The 25,848-nt window shown below is 41.8% G+C and overlaps 1 protein-coding gene across 2 annotated transcripts in view; it reads right to left on the reverse strand.

The window, feature by feature from the left end:
* Nucleotides 1-25,848, reverse strand: part of LOC122555271 (NXPE family member 3-like) — a 69,325-nt gene that overhangs the window by 28,995 nt on the left and 14,482 nt on the right. The window contains exons 2-4 of one of the 2 annotated variants that reach the window (XM_043701096.1): nucleotides 16,398-16,546; nucleotides 10,243-11,030; nucleotides 2,540-2,613 (exon numbers count right to left, since the gene is read on the reverse strand). In XM_043701096.1, the coding sequence (XP_043557031.1) occupies nucleotides 2,540-2,613; nucleotides 10,243-11,030; nucleotides 16,398-16,511 (976 nt within the window). In that variant the 5' untranslated portion in view covers nucleotides 16,512-16,546. Of the gene's footprint in view, nucleotides 1-2,539; nucleotides 2,614-10,242; nucleotides 11,031-16,397; nucleotides 16,551-25,848 lie in introns of those variants that run through there. The other variant, XM_043701095.1, reaches the window with a different exon arrangement.

Genomic DNA, 25,848 nt, shown 5'->3' on the forward strand with positions numbered 1-25,848 from the left:
AAACTCCAGTCCTCTGGCACCTTACCTGTGGCTATTGATGATACAAATATCTCGGCAAGATGCCCAGCAATCATTTCCCCAGTTCCCATAAAGTTCTGGGGTACACCTGATCATGTGCCAGGGATTAATCCACCTTTATGCATTTTAAGATGTCCAGTAACTCCTCCTCTGTAACAAAAACCCTTTTCAAGCTTTCACTATTTATTTTCCCAAGTTCTCCAGCTTCCATATCCTTCACCACGGTAAACACTGATGCAAAATAGTTGTTTAGTATCTCACTCATCTCTTGCGGTTCTACACATAGATGGCTTTGCTGATCTTTAAGGAGTCCTATTCTCTCCCTAGTTACTCTTTCATCCTTAAGTATTTGTCAAATTCCTTTGTCTTTTCCTTCACCTTACTTGTCAAAGCTATCTCATGTCCCCTTTTTGCCCTCCTGATTTCCCGAGAGTATACTCCTACTGCCTGATACTGTTCTCAAGATAAACAAACTGAAATGTCTGACTGTAAATGAACAGTGAAAAACATTTCATAGAACCATGCAAAATGAGAATCCATTAAAAACTATAGTAGGACTCCCCCCTCCTGACTGAGATTGCCCTAACTTCCAGACATGCCCTCTTGCTTGCTGCAGATGCAGTGTGTTTGGCACGATCTCTGCTGCCATGTGGTGTAGGTGGTAGAAAGATGTGGCACTAATATACAACAAGATGCACATGCCCCTGAGTGAGGACTGTTACACAGTATGACCACCAGCCTGATGATGAGTCTGTGCCAATTGCCACTACAAGGCATTGGCAGACCAAGGTAAAGCATGCATGATGTGGGCATGCTGAAAGGCAGGTGAATGCATGCTGACAGAGTAAGAGAGCAGCCGTGATGGGCAGCCTGATCCATGTTGTGGACTGGGTGCCTCTCCCTGACCAATATCTGGGTGCAGCTGTATATTCTTAGTTGCTTGTGTACCCACCTAGGCAGGTTGCTAGCGCATCAATAAGTGCACCCACCAACCCTACCGCCCCGTGGCTGAACATTTCAACTACCCCTCCCACTCCATCAAGGACATGCAGATCCTGGGCTTCCTCCACCACAAAACCGTTCCCAACTGACGCCTGGAGGAAGAACGCCTCATATTCCGCCTTGGGACACTGCAACCACACGGGATAAATGTGGATTTCAACAGCTTCCTCGTTTCCCCTCCCCCCACATTATCCCAGTCTCAAGCCTCCAACTCAGCACTGTGCTTTTCCAGCAGAACACTCTCAAATCTGCTCTCCAGTATCTCCAGTCCTCAATTTCACCTGCATTAATAAGATGCCAGGAAGGTAGTGATGGCTCCCTGAATGTCAGGTACCAATGTCCATGGAAGGGTACGTGTGGCTGATGCACGTAACCATGCCCTGCTCTGCAGTTTGACCATGCACAAGATTCAGATTGTTCAGAGGAGGCAGTGAGCTGAACGCAGAAGGAACCATGTTGGGTTTCCCAACAGCTAGTTTGTTGAGCACACTTGATCAGATCACAACTAGAATATTAATAAAGAATATTGGGCTGTCAACAATGATATTAACAGACATTAATTATCATCAATTTATTCATATTTGAAGACCAGAATCTGTACCCCAAACACCAGGTTGTATGGGGCAGTACTCTCTGTGCAGCTTGCCACTACTTTTTAAGTGATGAGAGTAAGTCATAGAGTCATAGAGATGTACAGCATTGAAACAGACCCTTCGGTCCAACCCATCCAAGCCGACCAGATATCCCAACCCAATCTAGTCCCACCTGCCAGCACCCAGCCCATATCCCTCCAAACCCTTCCTATTCATATACCCATCCAAATGACTCTTAAATGTTGCAATTGTACCAGCCTCCACGACTTCCTCTGGCAGCTCATTCCATGCACGTACCACCCTCTGTGTGAAAACATTGCCCCTTATGTCTGTTTTATATCTTTCCTCTCTCACTCTAAACCTATGCCCTCTAGTTCTGGACTCCCCCACCCCAGGGAAAAGACTTTGCCTATTTACCCTATCTATGCCGCTCAAAATTTTGTAAACCTCTATAAGGTCACCCCTCAGCCTCCGACGGTCCAGGAAAAACAGCCCCAGCCTGTTCAGCCTCTCTCTATAGCTCTAATGCTCCAACCCTGGCAACATCCTTGTAAATCTGGCACCAATCTTTCTTTTAATGTTAGTCTATGATGCTTACTATTATTAAATGATGAAGGGGTAACCATAATAAGTTTTCAGCAAAAAGGCCTGAATTTGAGAAACAAGACGTGGTGAAAACAGATGATAACAGGTCATATTAGCTTCAGGTTAATTACAGCTAACTAGTTAACTCTATTGTATAATGTAAGAGACATTATTATTTCTGGAAGGATTCAGCTGTGTTTATGCGACATGATTGTAGATTGTTGACAATTGGCTTGCTGCTCCCCGAGACAATCAATGGGAGGAGCTATCTATGACAATTCATACTTCCTCTGATATACCAAATTTACAATTCCACATTTATAAATGTATAATTAACTTACCTGGTCGAGGTGAAGGCTCTACCATTATGTATCCTGTGCCACTGGGTAATATGGGCTGCTTGAGGTTGATGCGACTGTAGATGTAAATATATTAATGTAACAAGTGAATGTAGACAGGAGATAGCCTAAGAATATGTTTTGTTCTGTTATTTCTCAAACTAATAGTAACAGTTTGAATTTTACAGTTACCACTGACTCCACTAAATTCTGTAAATGAGTTGCCAGCCTTTTGCCCCTAACCAACATTCCCAGTGTAAACAGCAGTCATCACCCAGAACCAGCTTCACTGGGTGTGTCATTTCATTCACAAACCTGACACCAAGTTCCTGAGCAACTGCTTTTCTCTGAACATCATGGCAAGAGATTCCCAGGAGAGTAGAGGAGTTGCCTCAGAGATACTATTGAAGCATGATGTGAAGGGAAGCTCACTTACACTCAGAATGGAGAACAGGCTTTCAGGGAAGCAATGAGTGATTGGACAGATTTCGATCAGAGAATGTTGAGGCCAAAGTCAAGGCAGTGGACGGAATCCATAGCACCCTTTGAGTAACTCAACTACTCAACCCTTCAAACACCACAGATCATAGAGTAAATCATGCATCAGACTTATCAGCCATCTGAGAATGTATTGAAGATTTACCCAAGAGAGGGTGTGAGATAACTTCAAAGTCAGTTTCTGATGTCACCTCTCTAGTAAGACAGCAAGGTAGATGGGAAAGAATTCGAGAGCTTCTGGTCTGACAGCTGAAGACACAGGCACAAGGCACTTTAGGGAGATGTAAAAGACCAGATTTGGGAAAAGTGTGCTTTTGGAGGATAACAGGACTGGAGGAAGTTACAGAGATGAGACAGGGAAGGATTTGTATAGAAGGATGTCAGCATGAAAATTGTGACAATTCTGGACGGGATCTTTTTTATTCATTCCTGACTTTTGGATGCTGCTAAATAGGACAGCAATTACTTCCCTTTTCCACTTGCTCTCAAGAGGGTGCTAGTGAGCTGTCTGCTTGCACTGCCCAGGTCCATTTGGTGAAGGGACACACATGATGCTATTATGAAGGGAGTTTCAGGTATTTGACCCAGTGACAATAAGTGAACAACATTTTAGTTCCTAGTCATGATTGTACATGTGGAAGTTGGGGAGGAATGTGCAACTAATGGCTTTACCATGCGTTTGCTCTCTTTTTTTCTACCACGGGATAGAGGTTGTGGGTTTGGAAGGGGTATCAAAAAGTGTTAGTAAGTTACTGCAGTGCATTATGGCCAGTGGTAGAGAGTGGGAATGTTGAAGGGGCTGCATTAGGTGGCAAGCAAGCATGGTGCTTTGTGGTAGGTGGAGGTTCGTGAGTGTTTCTGGAGTTAGATGGAGAGTGTGGAGCGTTCATGACTCATGATTCATGCCTTGTAGATGGTGAACAGGTTTTGGGGAGTCAGGAAGTGAATTGCTCACTGAAGCATTGTAGGAACAGTATTTGTTTGTTTAGTGCAGTACAATTGCTGGTCAATGGTAATGTCCAAAATGTTAAAAGTGAAGGCAATATTTGTGCCTTTGAATGTCAAGGGGAGGTAATGTAATTGTCTCTTTATGGAGATGCTCATTGCCTGGTACATGATTGTTACGAATGTTACTTTCCACTATCAACCCAAGCTTGTGATATGATTCAGTTTATAGTGAGACCTCAATGTCCATCACCAAAAGTGACTTGGCAGAAGCACTGATGACCTTATTGGTCATGCCCTGAAGGACATAACATCTGGGCAAATGGTGAAAAAAATTGACAAAATGGAAGGACAAACTTGACCTCATCCTCACCAATCGGCTCACTGTCGATGCCCCTGCCCATGTGAGTACTTGGAGGAGAGACCAGGACACAGTCCTTGTGGAGATGAAATCCCATCTTCCCATTTAAGATACTCTCCATGGTGTTGTGTGGCACTACCACATGCTAAATGGGTAGATGTTGATCAGACCTAGCAACTCAAGATTGGATATTCATGAGCAGTCGTGAGTACTAGATAGCAGCAGAATTGAACTCAATCACAGTCTGCACCCATATGTCTGTCATATTCCTCTACTCGGTCATTACCATCAGGCTGAAGGTTCAATCCTGGGTTCATTGAAGACCAAAAAGGGCATGCCAGGAGCAGTAACAGCGTCTTGCAAAATGAGGTACAATGAAGCAAAAACACAGGAGTACTTGCACGTCAACCAGCATAAACAGAAAGTGATAGATAAAGATAAGTGCTTCCACAATCAACAGATCTGATCTTAGCTCAGCAATCTGCTGAAAGCCTGCTCTGAATGGTGGTGGACAAATAAACAACTCACTCGATGAGCAAGCTCCAAAATAATCGCCATGCTCAATGATGGAGGAATCCAGTCCATCAGTGTAGCAGATAAGGTTGAAACATTGACAAAGTTCTTAACCCAGAAATGCTGAGTGTATCCACCTTGGCCTCCTCTGGGAGTGCCCAGCATCACAGATACCAGTTTTTAGCCAATTTGATTCACTCCATGTGATATCAAGAACCAGTTGAAGGCACTGGATACTACAAAGATGATGGGACTAGGCAACATTCTGGCATTGTACTAAAGCCTTGTGCTCCAGTGTGTGCCACAGCCCTAGTAAAGCTGTTCCAGTGAAGCGACAATGAGTTGATAATGTGTAAAATTGTCCAGGTATTCCTGTACATACAAAGCAGGACAAATTGAAGCTGGAAAGTTATTGCTGGATCAATCTGTCCTTGATTATCAATGTGAAGGAAGGTGTTATCAACTGTCCTATCAAACAGCACTTCATCCTAACTTACTGACTGACACTCAGGAGGGAAACCTCCCTGCAGGTTGTAGTCATACTGAGGATAAAAGATAACGTTGGAGGTCAATCATCTCAGCTCCAGGACATCTTTTCAGGAGTTCCTCTGGGGCAGTTTGCTCGGCATAGCCATCTTCAGCTCTTTCAACAATGTCCTTCCCTCCATCATGAGGTCAAAAGTGGGGATGTTCACTGATAATTGCACAATGTTCATTCACAACTCTTCAGATACAGATACTCCATATGCAGTAAGACCTAGATAATATCGAGGCCTGGGCTGACAAATGGCAAGTAGCATTCATACCATACAAGGGCCAGGCAATGATCATGTCCAATATTGCATTTTGTTAAACAAGGGCAGGACTTACACAATTAACGGTTGGGCCCGGGGTAGCGCTGTAGAACAGAGACCTAACTGGTTCAGGTATGTAATTCTTGAAATTTTCATAACAGGGTGGTTAAGTAAGCATTTAGCCTTCATTGCTCAGAGCTTTGAGTATAGGGGTGGGACATCGTGTTGAGGTTGTACAGGCCATTGGTGAGGCCTCTTCAGGAGTATTGTGTGCAGTTCTGGTCATCCTATAATAGAAAGGATAGTGTGAAATTGGAGATGGTTCAGAAAAGATTTACCAGGATGTTGCCAGGAATGGAAGGTTTTGAGTTATTAAGATCGGCTTAATATTCTGTGACTTTTTAATTGGAGTGTCGGAGGTTGAGGGGTGACCTTATTGAGATTTATAAAATCATGAGGGGCATAGACCAAGTGAATCGCAAGGGTCTTTTCCCTAGAGTGGAGGATTTCAAGACTAAGGGCATATTCTGAAGGTGAGAGGAGAAAGATTTAAAAAGATACAAGGGGCAACATTTTTATAAAGAGGTGGTTTGTGTGTGGAATGGTTTCCCGGAAGAAGTGTTGGATACAGGTACAATTACAACATTTAAAAGCCATTTGGCTAAGTACATGAATTGGAAATGTTTGGAGGGATATGGGCCAAATATAGACAAATGGGACTACTTTGGTTTGGCAAGGTGGTCGGCATGGACGAGTTGGACTGAAGGGTACTGTTTCTATGCTGTATGACTCTACCACTCTACTATCTCCTGCAGAAGCATTACCTTATAAAACATAGATCTCTGTCATTTACTAGAGAATGAGGATTTTTTTCTGTCTCCAGGTTTTCTTTCGAAAGAAGTCATCATTCATTAACATAGCTGGTGGATTTCTTCAGCTAATCATTCATTGTGTTCTTAGCATTCTGAATATTTTTGCATCTCAGACACATTTTCCTCAAGCAATATATCTCTCTGTTGTGTTACATGACTGGGATCATTAATAGTCTGAGTGGGGTTATTTATACATCAGGAGATGCAGATGCTGGAGATCAGAGCTGAAAATGTGTTGCTGGAAAAGCGCAGCAGGTCAGGCAGCATCCAGGTAACAGGAGAATCGACGTTTCGGACATGAGAATTCCTGAAGAAGGGCTCATGCCCAAAACATCAATTCTCCTGCTCCTTAGATGCTGCCTGACCTGCTGAACTTTTCCAGCAGCTTATTTATACATCAGTCAGCTTCTCATTTTCAGCTTGCAAGGTTTGGTGGTGATGTTACTGCTTTCACTGCTACCAGCTGGTCTTTTAGTTCAGTTGTTTCACTGAGGTGTGGATTATGTGCCAATTCTTTTGAGGGGTGTTCAAGTTCATTCTGATGCTCAACTTTCAGCTTTGACATTGTGTTCTGCATCTCCAGAATCTCATTATCTTAATCCTGTAGATGTAGATATTGGCTGAAAAAAAGTCCATTAGTGTTTCCAGAATGCGCTGATGAGTTTCCCTTGCAATCTCCATCAGCTTTCATGCAGACTATTTCTCCATATTGGACATTGACATAAATCAATCTGTCTCTATTTCTCTGGATGGCTTTTAATTGGCTCCTTGCAATTGTTGTACTAACAGTTCATGGGCCATTTCTGACAATTGAAATTTTAAATATGTCGGACTCAAGCTGATTTTTCCAGGAAATGATCATAAGGATGTATTGCTTACAACTGTATTCTGGAAATGTGGCAGCGTCCACATTGCCTGAAGCCTCAGTGGTCAAGAATGTGTGTGGAAGCTAACAGCCTCTTCCCTGTGTCATTAAAGATGTCTTCATAACTCCATAAACCTGAGGTCAGAGATTCTGTGATCGCAGTACTGGCTGTAGAAGGTTTTGAAGCTTGACTTGCTTTTTATTAGAGACGTAAGAAGCAGACACTTTTGGGGTTTTTTTCCCAGTAATGAGCTGGTCCTTTGTTCCAGAAATAATTTGTTCTTCTAACTGTAGCTGCAGTTACTGTTGCTGCATCTCCTTGGTCAGTTCTGTGAAATACATGGACAACTTCACTTTTATTTTAAGAAGGAACCGATTCTCCTCAATGGGACACCTGGTTTCTGTTTAACTATCTAAATCCAAAAATATCAAAATGGCCAAACATCTCAGACTCTAGTAAATGAATGACCTGCATGGGGTAGGTCCTTCTCTGTGACCAAATGTGTTTGTATCACCACCATCTCTCCTTTTGCCTACCAAGCAACGTTGTTAATTAATGATTGAATTGTTATGGTAAAGAAAGAGGCCATTCAACCTCGTTCTGTCAGATCTGTGTTGACTCTCAATGCAGCAATCCAGTCAGCTCCATTTAACACTCCATTCCTGTAACTCTGCAAATTTCTTTTTGATTAAATTAGATTCCCTACAGTGTGGAAACAGGCCCTTCAGCCCAACAAGTCCACACCGACCCTCCAAAGAGTAATCCACCCAGACCCATTTTCTTCTAACTAATGCACCTAACACCATGGGCAATTTAGAATGGCCAATTCAACTGACCTGCACATCTTTGGAATGTAAGAGGAAACCGGAGCACCTGGAGGAAACTCACACAGACACGGGGAGAATGTGCAAACTCCATACAGACAGTTGCCCAAGGCTGCAATCGAATCTGGGTCCCTGGCACTGTGAGGCAGCAGTGCTATGAACTGAGCCACTGTGCCACCCCCAAACTTTCCATTAACTGCTCATTCAATTTCCTTTTGGCTGGGAAATCATCAATGAAGAAGCCTCAACATCTCATTGAGGTCAAGAATTGCAAGTGATGTTTATGTTGTCCTCTCAAAATTATTGTACTTAAAAAGGTAGAGGTTTCACATGCTGTATTAAGTAACTTATTTCCAATGACTTTCAGCCACTTACATGGTTTAAGTTAAGAGTTTATTGAGATATACCCCACTTGCTGGGATCAGTGTAGCTCCAATAATATGTAAAAAGTTTGGTGTTTTCAGGACAAAATTGCCTGCTTGATTGACACCATGGAGCTGTAGAAGAATTAAAGCAAAGACAGAGAGAACACACTGACTATTGTATCTGTGCCACTCAAAAACCACACCCATTCTAATCCCACTTTCCAACACCTGGACTATCACTTGCTGGTTACAGGTCTCCAGGTGCAGATTCAGTTTCTTTAAATGAGTTGGGGGTTTCTACCTCATCCATCTAACAGTTGTGATTTCAGACACATGCAATCCTCTGGGCGAGAAACATTATTTCCTCATGTCCCTTCAAGCCCTTCATTATAATGTTCAACTCAGTTAAGGCACCCTTTAACATCTTCTGTTGAGGAAAACACTCCCAGACTATCCAATCTTCATGGTGACAATTTTGTAACCCAGGCAGCATTCTTGTAAATTTCCTCTGTCCCATTTCCAGATCAAATGTGTCCTTCCCTGTAAGACAGGGAGCAAAGGTCTATACAAAATACCATTTGTATTCTACGTTTAATACAAAAAAAGTAAATAAGTAAATAATAAATTAAATAAGCCCACCACCTTAACTTGCAGTATCTCTACCAGTGCACAGTTCCTATGGCGAGTACCATTAGCAATGCAACAACTTCCCAAGACTTCAGTGAGAGTACCATTCATAACTGTGAACTCTAACATCTAGAGCAGTCAGAATTCTCCCCAGGTTACAAAGCATCCTGACTTGGAAATATATCACTGTTTCGTTCATTGCCACTACCACGAATTCAAAAACCTGGAACTTCTTTCCTACCAAAATTGGCCTGGATTTTTTAGTGGCTAAATAGTTCTTTCACCAGCATAGATGGAGTTACAGTTGCAGATTCTGCAGAGGAATTCACTGGGAAATTCCCCTGGTTATTCCCCGGGGTATCCATTTAATTTGGAGAATTGGGAAGGTTCAGAACAATTATGCAAATAGGTCCCAGACAATTAAAAACACAGTCTAACTCCTCGGTAGTTATTTTATCTCACACACTTCCAACTATATCGTCCCTGTCTCTAACACTCCCCAGATTCTGACCCTACATCCACATTCCTCTCCTCTGGTGCCATACAATTCCCCAACTCCTAGCTCTCCATTTGGGGCCTGACATCCACCTCCCCCCTCACCTTCATCCAAGGCCCCAAAGGAGCCTTCCACATCCATCAAAGTTTCACCTGCACATCCACCAATGTCATTTATTGTATCCGTTGCTCCCGATGCAGTCTCCTTCACATTGGGGAGACTGGACAAGTTCTCCCAGAGTGCTTTAGGGAACATCTCCGGGACACCCGCACCAATCAACCCTAATGCCCTGTGGCCCAACATTTCAACTCCCCATCCCACTCAGCCGAGGACATGCAGGTTCTGGGCCTTCTCCACTGCCACTCCCTCACCACCCGATGCCAAATCATTGCACCTCAAAGGATATAAAGACTGTATCCCAAAGTGAAGGTTACAATTGACTTTCCAATGTTGAGAAGTCTGGTTCTGTGCTTCTCTATTAGAATCTGAGTCAGACAGAAGACTGAGAAAACAAAATGTAAATAAAAATACTTCAAGCGACGTACCTTTGGAAATAAAGCTTCTCTTCTCCAATGAAGAGATTTGTTAGAAATCCTGCTACAGTCGAGCTAATACGAGCAGAGCAGGGAAGCTTCTTTGGTTTGTAACAGAACCAGGGCTCCCCAGTCCTGGGATCAGTAAAGTTACAAAGTGGCCCAGTCTGAGCCAAATAAAGGTTACATTGAGTAGTCTCTAAAATGTTCCTATTCTTGAAGGTACTTTTAAAATATGCTCTCGTTAGTCGTTCCTCACGTAGTCTTTTAAGTGTTTGGATCCCTTCACTGGGATGAGCCAGTAAAACAGAAACTTCAATTTTCCCCGGCCAAAATAAAGTAAAATTGATATAGTAAAATCCATTTTCATTGTCTATAACTGTTCCTGCTGAACCAGCTTTTAAAGCTGGGGTGTGGATCCGAGCTTGGAGATAGTCACCCCCATATTGCTTTGGGTGACCGTCAAAATCATACATCTGCAGCATCACTTGCAGCTGATCCCCCACATAGAAAGTCTTTGCAGAATTTAAAATTACAAAACGAACATGTGCTGGGTCACTGCTTTTCCGAAATGGCATAGAAGAGTTGGGTGATTTAGGCCATTCGATCATTTTCATAAGGAACATTCCCTCTGACCTTTCTTCAGGGGTGAAGCTGTGATTCTGGTAGCCATTTTGAACCAGCTTGTCTGTCCAATGGAGATTCCTTGTCTCCACTTTCTGCCTCATGGTGTGATTAAACTTTGGAATTGGATATCTCCTCCATTTGGGATAAGATCCAATAATTGCAGTGTTATCATACTGTGAAAAAAGCAATACATTTTCATGAATAATAGGGAATTCTTCAGAATTTCAGCATCTTAATTAAATCATTATATATTTCAATGTGACAGTGAGCATTAATTCAGTTATATACTGCAGCTCAGCTCAGGAGAGGAAACAGGTCATCAGAAAGTCTAACCCTTGACTCCCAGTGATCGTCTCCTGAAAGTGACCAGGCCAGTAAAGTTCCCAGTTTAATTCCCAGTCTGTGCAGAGTAGATTTCAGCACTGCTGAGATTGTGTACTTTCCCCTCACTATCAGTTTGTATTCCCAATTCTCACACTGTGTAATGATGCCTGCCGGAAGAGCACAGGATGAGGCATAGCATGAGGAACAAACCTGGGCATCAGTTTGAGATCCTGCCTCAGGTCAGGTGATATGTAATGAAGGTATGAGATCAGTCTGTAGAACTGTATCTCAGCAGGATTGGTTCTCATAACTTCAGTCATAATCTCAAGAAATGTCATAAATCCAGCTCTCAGTTGATAAGCACCCTGAACAATGTGTCAGAGTTCCTATCTGTCATGTTCAATAAACGCCAAGAATTTTTCCAACAGTGAATAATAGCAGCTTGTTCATGTCAGAAACAAAAGACAGACTGGTTAGACAAAAGGTAGACTGTTAATTTCTGAACTCCGGTTGGTATAAAATTAGTTCTTTGATGCAATGTTCACCTGCTGCATTGTTTACATTGTTTCAATGGAATAAAGGTAATAAAATGCAATCAAGTGGACATTGGATGATTATTTGGATATGAATAACCTTCGAGCGTATGGGGAAATGTTGGAGATTGGCACAAGGTAATGATGCTCATTTGAAGAGCCAGTGCAGACACAATGGGACAAATGGCCTCCTTCTGTGCTGTAACCATCCTGTGATACAATTCCAAGAAGATGCATGAGTGCAGCCAAATGCCTGGCAGGCCCCTGTGTTGTTAATGGAGAAGATGTTTATATAGAATCTCTACAGTGCAGAAACAGGCCATTAGGTCCAACAAGTCGACACCGACCTTCTGAAGAGTAACTCACTCAGACCCATTCCCCTACCCTATTACTCTACATTTATCCCTAACTAATGCACTTAACCTACACATCCCTGGACAGTATGGACAATTTAGCATGGCCAATTCACCTAACCTGCACATCTTTGGATTGTGGGAGGAAACTGGAACACACGGAGGAAACACACACAGACATGGGGAGAATGTGCAAACTCCATACAGATAGTCACCCGAGGCTGGAATCGAACTGGGGTCCCTGGCGCTGTGAGGCAGCAGTGCTAACCACTGAGCCACTGTGCCACTTTCTAGGTTTTATTTCTAGGTTTAGAACAGGCAGTGTAAATTCATTCATCTGTTAGTTTTGTTTTGACTTCAGAGCTGATAGCCCAGAGTTCGGTTGAATAGAGAACAATTTATCTCCCAACAGCACAATCTTGTTTAGTTCAGTTCAGGGAATAGGTCACTGTAGCAGTAATGATTTTCTAGCCCATGTCATCTCTCAGTCAGGAGAATTGACAGCTTATTCCCTGTCATTCTTAGACTTATGAATGGACTATCTAACTTCAGATAATGCTGATGGTGTTAATGTTGATCCAGCCTAGCACATGCCCTGTATAGTGTAACTGTCCAAGTTATTATTTCACACTATGATCTGTCTGCTCTTGCTTACCACAATCTGCCTGCACTGCTCATAAACAAAGCTTTTCACTGTACTTAGGTACACGTGACAATAAATAAATAAATCAAATCAAATTTGGAATAAAAATCTTCACATTGTTCAAAACAAAAAGGTTTAGTCTATCACACTTGTGGAAGTTTCATGCAATCAGATTCAGAAAGGAACTGTAAACTTTTGTCTAAAATTCCACAAAAGAAAATGGAAGAACCATTTGAGTAGAAACTGAAAGAGTTGAGACAAGAGTATAATTTTGATGGACTTGAGTTTCTGAAACAGATGGTGTTGGGAAAAATGTTGAAACATTGATTTGATTATCGTGTAATTGTGTCTAAATTGTTGTCTCTATTCACAGATTGGCGCAATTTCAAGGGCCGAAGGGCCTGTACTGCGCTGTAATGTTCAATGTTCTATATTATTTGGTTTGTTTTAACTTTTCCTGTTTATATTCTTTCATTAAAGAACATGTGCAGCTTTGTGAAATATTTTGCAGTGATGAACCACCACACTAACTAACTAAAACGAATTCACATGCCAGGCTTCATTCTGGGATCTGATTTGTTCATTATTATCATCAGCTGGCATCATAACAAGAAACAATGTGGCCAAAATAAGGAGAAATCTTTGCAATAATTAAACAAATTGGTTACAAAGAGCAAATTTGGTCCGAATGGTTACTTAAAAGTGAAGTTGCCAAAGCACAGACAACTTACGGAAAGACCAAATAGCACCCAGCGAAGCAAAAATCAGAGGTATTTTAGAGTTCACTGTGTCAAAGACAAAACATGAAACATTGCCATGTATCAGCATGAATGGATTCTCTTGGAAAATTCATCTTAACTTTAAGCAAAATTGTTAAAAGCAGTTACTTAAGCAAGTTTGTTAAAGAAAGGCAAGAAATATGAATGGATAAAAGAATGTCAGAGGGTCAGAGAAAGCTTGAAAGCTTTACTAACTACCACACTGAATTCCATGGTGTCAAATTATGGGGAGAAACTGAAACTACAGAAGTTTGGTGTAAACCAGAACCTGCTGGAAATACACAGCAGGTCTCAGAGACTCTGTGCAGAGAGAAACAAAGTTAATGCTTCACTTGGAACATGGGGCTCATTCAGGAACTTGATCTTGACTTGTACTTATCCACTTTACACCAGATATGCAAGCAGCTCTCGATCTTTTCAATTCTACATCCAACTTTATCTCTCCTTGAGAATAGTGAATTCATATCAACCTATGCCTGATTAGTTTCACTTCCCTTACATATTGAAGCCAAACCAAATCAAGGCAGGACTTATACACTTAATGGTAAGGTCCTGGGGAGTGTTGCTGAACATAGGGACCTTGATATGCTGGTTCTCAGTTCCTTGAAAGTCGAGTTGCAGGTAGATAGAATAGTGACAAAGGTGTTTGGTACACTTGCCTTTTTTGGTCAGTGCATTGAGAATAAGAGTTGGGAGGTCATGTTGAGGTTGTACAGGACATTGGTTAGGGCACTTTCAGAATACTGCACACAATTCTGGCCTCCCCGCAACAGGAAGGATGTTGTGAAAATTAAAAGGATTCAGAAAATACTTACAAGGATGTTATCAGGGTTGGAGAGTTTGAGCTATAGGGAGAGGCTGAATAGACTGGGGCTGTTTTCCCTGAAGGGTCGGAGGCTGAGGGGTGACCTTATCGAGGTTTATAAAATCATGAGGGGCATAGATAGGGTAAATACATAAGGTCTTTTCCCTGGGGTGGGTTGGTCCAAAACTGGAGGGCACAGGTTTAAAGTGAAATGGGAAAGATTTAAAAGGGACTTTTTCATGCACAGGTGGTGTGTGTATAGAGTGAGCTGCCAGAGAAAGTGGTGGAGACTCGGACAATAAGAAAATTTAAAAGACATCTGGATAGGTATATGAATTGGAAGGGTTTAGAGGTATATGTGCCAAATGCTGGCAAGTGGGACTAGATTTATTCCAATATCTGGTTGGGATGGATGAGTTGGACTGTCGGGTCTGTTTCCATTCTGTACGTATCTATGACTATAATTTGCTAAGCACTTCCCGTACCTGTGCTGGTATGTACCTCTCTCAAAAAGTTACAATCAGTGAGGAGAAAGATTGCACAGCTCAGCATCCTAAAAAGGGATGGTAATGACTGTTTGAAAACAAAGACCACCACAAGCTAGTGGAATTTTGAGTGTACAGAGCAGTTGATTCCACCAGACCCCTATGCTACAGGGGGATCCAGCCTACCTGTCAGTGTTACATGAAAACGGCAAGAGAAATTCTATCACAAATTCTCCTGTTTCATCCTTCAGATTCAACATGTGATGATTAAACAAGTGCTCATGTCCTTCTCAATTTCAGCTCCATCAGCATTCAGTCTAAACTTCTGCAAACTGTGATGGACTGGGCTCTTTGCCTGGAAGGTTAAAAACTATCTCACTCTCCTGGCCTTATTTTCTAAACTCCTACATGACCAATGATCCAGGGGAGGACACAGAAAATGCTTCCAAGACTCCCTGAAGCCTGCTTGAAATGTGGAATCATTGTCTTTAATGGACTGGAAGGAGCTTGCACTGATTATTCAAAACTGCAATGATAAGTTCATCAAGCTACAACTTAAGTCAAAATGTCACAACAGTGAGGCAGTATGGCAGCAGAGAATAAAAGCAAAGAAAGGAAATCCTGCACTCCGGATCCCAATACCTCATTAGATATCCTGCTCCATGTGACCATAGATCTGTGGTCAAGAATCAGGATCCAAAACAGAAGCTTGTGGCATTGTGTAGAGGACATTTTTGTCAAAACAGCTAATGGCAATGACCTAAATTATAGGTAGAGGGCTAGGGAAGCAATGGGAGAGATGGAGAGTGTAAGACAAAGTGTCCTCATCAGATCAATGTCAGGCACTGCCCACAAGTGGTAACTGAGAGAAAGGCCTGAGGTCTGGAACAGTCACTGTGCAGTGAGAAAATATATTCCCACAGGACTCAAACTGGGAAAACCTCAGCCCTTGATTCAAGAGACAGCATGTGAAATAATTAAGATAGTATTTATAAATTGAAATGCCTGGGCCTGAGAGACAAACTATTCAATTTTTAAGTAATATTACCATGAACCTTAGTGAACATGTTGTGACATTGGAGACAGTTCAGAGGAGGTTCAGTAGATGAATCCCAGACATGAGGGGTTTGTCATATGAAGAGAGATTGAACAGTCTAGGCCTATACTCTCTGGAATTTAGAAGCTTGAGGGGAGATCAAATTGAGGTACTCAAGATGATAAAAGATGTAGATAAAATAGACGTGGAGTGGATGCTTCCTTTTGTAGGGCATTCGAGAATGAGAGGTCATAGTCTTGGATAACGGTAGCAAACTTAAAACAGAGTTGAGGAGAAAGCACTTCTCCCAAAGTGATGTGGATGTATGGAATTCAACACCCAAAAGTGTGGTGGATACTGAGACAGCGAATAAACATAAGGAGGAGTTAGACAGATTTTTAATTGGTAATGGGTTGAAGGGATATGGTGAGAAGGCAAGGAAATGGGGGTGAGGAGCATATCAGCCATGATCGAATAGTGGAGCAGACTCAATGGGCCAGATGGTCTAATTCTGCTCCTATATGAGCTTTTGAACCTACAATTAGTTTTCTCTAAATATGTTGATGATACCAATCTACATACCATTATGCCATACAAATTCAGCACCAGGAGCAGTAGAGCCATCAATGCCAGCACTGTGAAGTGGGAGAGACGTATGGAGAAGGGAAGAGATTTTCTTGTACTTTGTTTATCCATATTGAAAGTTCACAATGCACTCGCTTGTTGTAAGTCTGCAACAAAAATTAAATTTCAAATCAATTAATGACAAAATTGGATATTCTTCATTGAAGGATCCTGAGGGAGTTTAATTTCACAAAATGCCCCAGAAAGGAAAGCCATGCTGGAGAACTGGAGACTGTGAAATGCGGCAGCAAAATGGAGACAGGGACAAGGGAGATAATTACAGATGAGTCACTATTATTTCAGCTCTCACTAAAAATCAAACCATAATCACAGTGAAACACAAACTCTCAGGGCCAGTAAACATTGATTATAGGGAAGTAAATGGAGAGAAAAGACAATGTGACTGGAGCAAAGATCAAAAGGAAGAATGAGGAGGGAATAAGTTGCAGGTGGCAGAGACATTGGAGAACTGTGGGTCTTATCAGTGAGAGAGTGTGAGGAGGGTTCATTCTGGCTGACTATTGTGTTTTGTGGGTAGCCCAAGATCCGACCAACTGAGGATCATACGACATTTCCATTTGATATGGTCGTTGCCTGGCAAATGTGTGTCATGAATGTTACTTGCTAATTTTTAGTCCAAGCCTGGATATTGCCCAGTTCTCATTGAACGTTGACATGGACTGTTTCAATGACTGAGGAGTCATGAATGGTGCAATCATGATTAACATTCCCACTTCTGACCTTGGGTGGTGAGATAGTCATTGATATTGGCCAGTCCTAACACACTACCCTGAGTACGCCTGCAGTGATGTTCTTGGATTGAGATGATTGACTTCTGCCAAACAGAACCAGTTTCTCAAGGTAAACATTATGTCACCTTTTTATTCAGGTGTTACCTCTTTTGATGTTTTCTGAAGACAGTCCAGGGCTTTCTTATTCTTCAGAGAGGGAGAGAAAAATCCTCCTTGTCCTTGACTTAAAGGAGTAACCTCTAGTTATAAAACATTACCCCATATATCTCTGGAGTGATCTACAAATATATTTTCCAAATCCCTTTCTCAAGACCATTCTGGATATTATTTACTAAAGTCAACCATCACTTATTTAAGGACCAGCAGAAACTAGCCTGGTATGTCCAACGAGGTATATCCTCACAGATACTCCACTCCTTCCAGGTACCAAATGAGTAAATGTTCTCTGAACCACCTCAAACACACCATTACCTAAAATTGGAGTCCAAAAGTTCATGCAGTAACCAAAATGTTGCCTCACAAATGCCTTGTACACCTGAAACACACTCTTATTTTTATGTTTAATCCTCTCACAATAAAGGAGACGATCCCATTAGGTAGGATCTTCTTGATTCGGTGCTATCGCTGTGAACTACTTAATTGTGACCCAAAGGCATCTCTATCCCTATACAACTCAGAATTCTGCAGTCAGTCTCAATTTCACTACTATTCTGCCATTCAAGTTTCCTGTCAACTGAATTACTTCATATTTTCCCACATTATTCTCCATCTGCCAGTTTGGGTGCCATTTAAAAAATTCAGCTTTCACGCCTTTGCTCCATTCGTTGAAGTCTTGATGTAATATATAAAAAGTTGAAGCTCCAGCACAGAGCCCCGAGGGACTCTACTCATCATATCCTACCAATCAGACAAAGACCCATTTCTGCACACTCTCTGTTAGCCCCGAGCTCAGCAGTCAATCTTTTATCTTCCCTAAAGCTGGGAGTTTTTATTTCTTTTCTCTATAACCATTAAACATTAATCTGGACCTCAAGTCTTTGCAGCTCCAATTAGGCCCTGCACATGTGACCATGAAACCCACATGAAGTGTCTCATTGCTCACATAGTAGAGGATGTGTGCCCTACATAGCTGAGCTGTCCTGCCCGTCCTGATCACATTTAGACTATTTAAACCGGTGATAAGAAAAATGGAAGTAAAATTACTCACCATTCAATGTCTCTGACTGCCTGTTTCAGTGTTCCTTCCTTTCCTTCTCTTCTCGGTACCATTGAATGTCTGTCTTGGAATCTGTTTCTTTCCTTACACTCTCAATGTCTTTTTGTGCACTTTTGGTCTCTTATTGAAGAAGAGATTTAAATGCATTTTGATGTTCAGAGGAGGTTTGCTGGATTACTACCTGGAATGAGTGTGTTGTCTTCCAAGGATAAGTTTGACACTCCGAGCTTGTTTCCTCTAGGGTTTGGGTGAGTGAGGGATGGTTTAGTGGAGATTTATAACATCTTGAATGGGATTGAAAAGGTTTATGTGGAACAAATGTTTCTTCTTGTGGGTCAGTCTGGAACAAGGGAGCCCCGTCTTTAGGTACCATTGACTGCCTGTCTAGAAATTTTTCTCTTGCTTGATCATCTCAATGTCTCTTGTGCAGTTATTGTTTCTTATATAAGAAAAGGTGTCAATGCATTCTCATGCTCAAAGGAGGTTGACAGGAAGGGTCACTAGACCCAAAATGTTAACTCTGATTTCTCTACACAGGCATTGTCAGACCTGTTGAGCTTTTCCAGCAATTTCTCTTTTTGTTTGCTAGCTTATTATAAACTGGTCTTGTTTCCTCTGGGGTTTGGGTGAGTGAGGGATGAATTGATGGAGCTTTATAACATCCTGAGCTTGAAAGGTGAATGGGGAAAGGATTTTTTTTTCTTGTGGGTCAGTCAAGGGAGCACTGTGTTAAAATTAGGTCCCTTTTTAGGACAGAGATGAGAACATTTTTCTCAGAGTATTGGGTTTTTGGAATTTAAAGTTGGAACAATAAGAGCAGCATGAATGGATGGAGTCAGGCTCCCACAAATCCAGGGTTTTAGTTTAGCTTTCAGTGAGGTGTTGGGGATTGGAGGATGGCCATAGAAGCTGTCTCTCTCCCTCTCCCTTTTACAGCTAAAAGCTTGAGTTCTCTCTCTGCTGCCAGAATCGCATGTGAGACAATCAGTTTTACTGACTTTGCCTTTGCCAATGATGTAATTACAGGATCTACTTTATGGGAACCATTGCTGTTTAATAATTAAATTATTCTGCTTTGTTTTCCAATTGGACTCATTCTTTTGTTTGTATGTTAACAATTGAGTAAGAATAACATGTATACTGCTTACAGCTCTGTGTTTAACCAATTAAATTACACTTGCCTTGAAAGAAGATAAAAGTTAGGATCCTGACTATCTTCTTTGGGATATATTTGACGAGGGTTTAGCCTGGTCCATAACAACACAAACAGATCAGCTATGATCTTATCGAAGCAGGCATACACAGCCAAATGGCCTTCTGCTACTACTTAGTATGTTTGCATTTTCATATATTTTCATTAAATCAGAGAGTAAACAACCAATTTCATCCCAGGTATTCCTGTCTCGTCCTTCGTCAGTGGCTGTTCTACACTGTCTCCTCTCCAAGTCTTCTTAGAATGTTTCCATTAACACTGTTGCCTGTTGACACAGATACATACCAGGATCCTGCTGACACAAGTCTCTAAGTTGCACAAGGATCATTCCAAGCAAAGTTGAAACCTGCCTTCGACTTCTGGTATGGAAATATTATTTAACCCTTCGAGTTTAAAAATCTAAATTTCCCAAACATAGCCAACAACAATGGGGCAGCACGGTGGCTCAGTCATCAGCACTGCTGCCTCACAGCACTAGGGATCTGGGTTTGATTCCAGCCTCAGGCGACTGTCTGTCTGTGTGGAGTTTTCAGTGTGTGTGTCTTTTTCCTCCAGGTGCTCTGGTTTCCTCCCACAATCCAAAGATGTGCAGATTAGGTGAATTGGCCATGCTAAATTGCCCATAGTGTTAAGGTGCATTAGTCAGGGGGTGGGTTACTCTTCAGAGGGTCATGTGGACTTGTTGGGCCAAAGGGCCTGTTTCCATACTATAGGGAATCTAATCAGCAAGCAGCCAGTAAACATACTATGCAGGGAAAAGGACAGGTTGAAGTCCAAGTGGGATCATACCAATATTAGTTTTCAGAGATTTGAAATCTGCATAAATTGGCTATCATGGAGTCTCATCAGCAAACCATGCAAACAGACAAGGACATTTTAGGCAACAAGCAGATGATTGAACTGTGGAGCTTTTCGAGGTACAGAGTGCCTTAATATAGCTTAAGGTCACACCAGAATAATAGCTCAAACAGATTAAAGTTAAACAAGAATTGGAGCTGTCTATCTCAAAGAAACTGCTGATGTAAAGGTACAACTTATGCTATTAATCCTTGGAAACCAAGAAAATGTCAGGATAACAGAAGACTTCCTAAAATCCCATTGTATAATTTCATCTGATTGACACAAAAGAAAGAGCATTGACAGAGCAAAAACACTTACTTTCATGGAATATTCAGAGCTCCAAGACCAAAGTGAGTGATGATTTTCAGATTGAGAAAGGAACTTCAGAGCGAGAGTAAAAAAAAAGACAGGGGAAGAATTTCATGCAGAATTGAGCCCTTGTTAATTTTGGAATCACCTGCAGAATGAGGATCCCTGTTTTGGAAAACATCTGAGAAATACATGGGAAGGTAAAAAGGTTCTTATAGAGTTCAAAAGTCAATTTCCCTGAGAGCAAAGATGAACTTTGTTTCATTTACCAGACATAGTTAAGGCAAGAAACTGACCCAAAATGGTTCAGTCAGGTATCAAATTTTATTCATTCATGGGAGGTGGACATCACTGGCTGGCCAGTATATATTAACTGTCCCTAGTTATCCTTGAGAAGATGGTGGTGAGCTGCCTTCTCAAACAGCTCCAGTCCACATGTTGTAGGCAGTCCCACAATGCCCAAAGCCTGTCCTGATGGGGAATGGACATGTTACGGAATTGCATATCCATGGTAAAGAGGAGATGGCTGGAGTCTGCAAACTGGAAATTCTGAAGCTAGTGCAAAGCATCAGAAGAATCGCGGATGTAACTGGGCGGGGACTGGACAGGGGATAAAAGACTGAGTTGAAGTAGGAAGAGATGAGTTCTGTGGGGCGGGAATAGGCTGAAACAATGGATCTGCCTGGAGTGGTCCTGTTTGTGTGTTTTGGGAAGGAAGTAGAAGTGAGCTGTGCAGACTTGGGAGCCAATCAGCTTGGAGGCAGTGAGGAGGAGATCATCAGATGAAATGAGGTTGGTGACCATAGTTGATACAATGGCCTGATGTTCCATGGTGGGGTCAGAGTCCAGGGAGAGATAGGAGGAGGTATCAGAGAGCTGGCACTCAGCCTCTGCAATGTAGAGGTTGGTCTGCCAGACAATACCAGCACCACCCTTATTGGCAGGCTTCATTACCAAGTCTGGAGGTAATTACAAAGAAAAGAGGTGTTGCGGGTAGCACATGAATTACCCGTAAGAGGTCATTTGTAAGGAAGGACAACTCAAGCCAAAATATAATAAAAGTTTTTACTGTCCTGGATTGCATAAGGATGTAATTGAATTTTGCAGGATATGTCATACATGCTAGGTAATTGGAAAACGTCAGGCACTGATAATACCAATTTCCGCATTTGTGGAACCTTTTACAAGAGTGTGAATTGATTGCGTAGGATATCTACCTAAAAGAAAAAATGGGAATCAGTATTTGTTGACAATGACTGATGTATCCACTTGATTTTTAGAAGCCATTCCATTATGCAGCATTACAGCTCAAAGGCTTTAGAGGAGTTTCTAAATTTTTGCACGAGATACAGATTACCTATGGAGATACAATCAGATCAAGGGTCAAACTTTACATCAAACTTATTCTAGAAAGTTATGGACAGCTGGAAATAAAACAATTCAAATCCATTGCGTACCATCCAGAATTGCAGGGAGCATTAGAATGGTGTCATTAGACTTTAAAACCTATGTGAGGGTTTATAGCTAAAATAATCCAGAAGATTGGGATAAAGGAATTCCATTTGTACTTTTCACAATTACAGGTGTACCAATAAATCTACCTCATTCAGTGAATTTGAATTAGGTTTTGGGCATGATGAGAGAGGACCACTGAAATTAATTAAGGAGAAATTGGTGAGACAGAGGTCGGGGTCCACATATTTGGACTGTGTCAAATTTTAAAGGAGAGATTAAATAGAGTGGGGAAGTTGGCTAGACAGCATTTAGAAATAACACAGCATGTGATGAAACAGGAAGCTGGCAAGAAATCAAAAATCCGCAATTTTGTTCGCAGATAGGAAGTGTTAGTGTTACTTCCAGGGGTAGGTGAACCTTTAAGAACAAATCAAATCAAAAGGAAATTGATTGAGGTGAATTATTTAATACTAATGTCAGATAAAAGAAACCTCATAGAGTGTGCCTTGTGAATATGCTCAAAAGATACTTTGATAGGGAAGGAAAGTAAAAGGAGAATGGGTTACTGGTTACAACACAGAGTGAAAAATCTTCAGATGAATCCGAATTGGTCTTCCCTCGAATTAGATTAGACAGTGAGACAGTTGTCAAAAAATAGGAAAAATTATTGGGTTCCCATCCAGAGAAAAATCAAAATGATCTGATATGGTTATTACAGTCATGGGATTTATGGGAATACGCTGTGAAGTACTTAACCAACTACGGATGATGTAGATATAGGAAATGCTGTTCCAATTAAGCAACATCCTTACTGACTTAATCCTCTAAGGTTGACACAGGTTCAAATAGAGATTGAACACATGCTCAAAGACAGCATACTTGAAGTGAGTTACAGTGAATGGAGCTTACCCGTAGTAATGGTACCATTACAATGAAGAGTAAACAGGCAGGAGACTGGAAGAACACAGCAAGCCAGGCAGCATCAGGAGGTATGGAAGTCGAGAGTTTGGCTGTAACCTTTCTTCAGGACTGGGGTGGATGTGGGGGGAGCTGCAGATACAGGGGGTGACAAGGGTAGGGTGGTGAAGTGGGCATCGTTGAAGACAGAGGGTATGACCTGGTTGGTCAATGGGATGAATGAATCTGGTTGGTGGCAGGGAGCAGTGGCAGTGAGGAGGTGGGACTCAGAAGGGAGTCAGAGATGGGGAGGGAGATAATTTGAAATTGGAGAACTCAATATTGAGTCCTCTGTGCTGTAGAGTGCCCAGGCAGAAGATAAGGTATGGTTCCTCCAATAGACACAGTGGTTTGTTTTGGCAATGGAGGAGGCCAAGGATAGTCATATCGGAAAGGGAGTGTTTGGAGGAATTGAAATGGGCAGTGACTGGGAGGTCCGGTTGGCCCCTGTGGCCCCAACTGCGATATTCAGTGAGCTGTTCCCTAAGTTTATGTTTGGTCTCCCCGATGCACATTGGGAGAACCTGATGAAGTAAACTGGGTTGGAAGAGAAGCAGGTGAACCTCTGATTCACCTGGAAGGACTGTTTGGTGCCCTGGATGGAAGGGAGGGAGGTGGTGATTTGGTAATTTTGGCAATTTTCTGCTTGCAGGGGAAGGCACCTAGGGTTTCAGTGGTGGGGGTGGTGTGAACCAAGGGCGTTTGGAGGGAACGGTCCTTGTGGAAGGCTGAGAGGGGTGGGGAAAGGAAGATGTTCTTGGAGGTGGGCTCTATTTAGAGTTGGCGGAAGTCTTTAAAGATGATGTGTTGGATGTGGAGAGTCGGTGAGGATAAGGGGTCTCTCTCCATAGTGCGCTGAGGGGATGCTTTGAGCAGTGGAACTGGGAATAGAGGTGCACAGCGGAGGGCCGTCTGGATGATGGAGGGAGGAAAAGTGCGTTGTTCAAACTGGGTGGACATCTGGGATAGTCGCAAGTGGAATGTCTCCTCGTCTGAGCAAATGTAGCGGAGGTGGAGGAATTGGGAGAATGGGATGGAGTTCATGCAGGATACTGGGTGGGAGGAGGTGTAGTCCAGTCCCCACTTCACCACCCTGCCCCGTCTCTCCCTTTATTTGCAACGGCCCCCAAACCCACCCCTAGTCTTGAAGAAGGATTACACCTGAAATGTCATCTTTCTCCACCTCCTGATGCTGCCTGGCTTGCTGTGTTCTTCCAAACTCCTGCCTGTCTACTTTGGATTCCAGCATCTGCAGTTTTATTTTGTCTTATGACTTATGAAGAAGGTGGTGGGACGATTCCTTGCATTTAGTGGGTTTTATCGGTAGTTCATACAAAATCTTCGTGGTGTGGTTGGTCCATTGACTGACTTATTGAAGAAATGCAGAAAATTTCAGTGGAAGGAGACTTGTCAGAAGGCATTTGACAGCCTGAAAGCTGTGTTAACCACTGCCCAAGTGTTCACCACAACCAATTACATATTGCCATTCAAGGTGGCTATTGATGTGATAACGTGGGTGTCAGTATTGAACTCTTGCAAGATGATGATGAGAAGATAAAAAGACCTATTGGTATTTTTCCAGAAAATTGAATGATTGTCAATGAAAATATCCCACAATTTTGATCTTGGTGTTGCTGTTACAACATTTCAATATTGATATTGCCAGTAAAGTCTGAGACACTTGTACATTCTAATCAAAATCCATTAAAGTTTTTGGAGAAATTTAAAATTCCAGTCTGTTTTGCTGGAGCTTTATTATTGCTAGTAGTGTACTAATAGTGTAAGATTAAGGGTTTTTAAAAATGATGCTACCTTTGTATATTGATCTTTTTTTTAAATGGGCGAGGTGTGACGATGCTGTGGCTTTAAGAGGTTATTTTGTTCTGGTTATTTTGAAGAGAGCTTGTAAGGCAGGGGAGATGAGCAGCCTACCAAAACCACAAGAGTAAGCAGCTTGTGAGTCCATGAGGTGTTTTTCAATGTTGCAACAATAGAAGCAACTTGGATGGGTGTGACCAGCTCTCTCAGACCAGGATTTATAAATTTCAATTTTTTAGCTTTAAGCAGTTGCTGTTGTGGATCTCAAAGAAGTGGAAGCAGTTTTTCCCCCTCTCAATTACAGTCAAAAGCTGAGGGTTCTTTTTCTAGACTGCTCGATTGCATGTGAGACATAATCTGTTTTTCTAAATTTGTCTTTTAGCCAAAGGACATGGTTATGGGATATTAGTATATTGGAACAGTTAATTAGAAATAGTTGCTATAACTGTTACTCTGTTAAGTTTTCCAATAGACTTAAGTTATTCTAAATTTCTGTTTCTTTAATTGCATTTTAACTATAATGTTTAAATAAATGGTGTTTTGCTTAATTTTGAGAGTTCGACCAGTCATATTGCTTCTGGAACATGATACTTTATAGTTGCCTTTAAAATATGAAAAGGCGACTTTCTTAAAATATTTTGGAAGGGGGTTCTGATCTGGTCCATAATACTATTCACAGACCTGTCCAAATGTCTTTTGAATGTTGCAATTATATCTGCCTCTACCACTTTTTCTGCCATCAAATTCCATTCCCACACCTCCTTCTCTGTGAAAAAGTTGCCCCTCAGATCCCCTTTAAAACTTTTCCCTCTTCACCTTCAATGTACACCCTCCAGATTTAAATTCCCG

Source organism: Chiloscyllium plagiosum, chromosome 12 (assembly GCF_004010195.1).
Source record: "Chiloscyllium plagiosum isolate BGI_BamShark_2017 chromosome 12, ASM401019v2, whole genome shotgun sequence".
Classification (NCBI taxonomy): domain Eukaryota; kingdom Metazoa; phylum Chordata; class Chondrichthyes; order Orectolobiformes; family Hemiscylliidae; genus Chiloscyllium; species Chiloscyllium plagiosum.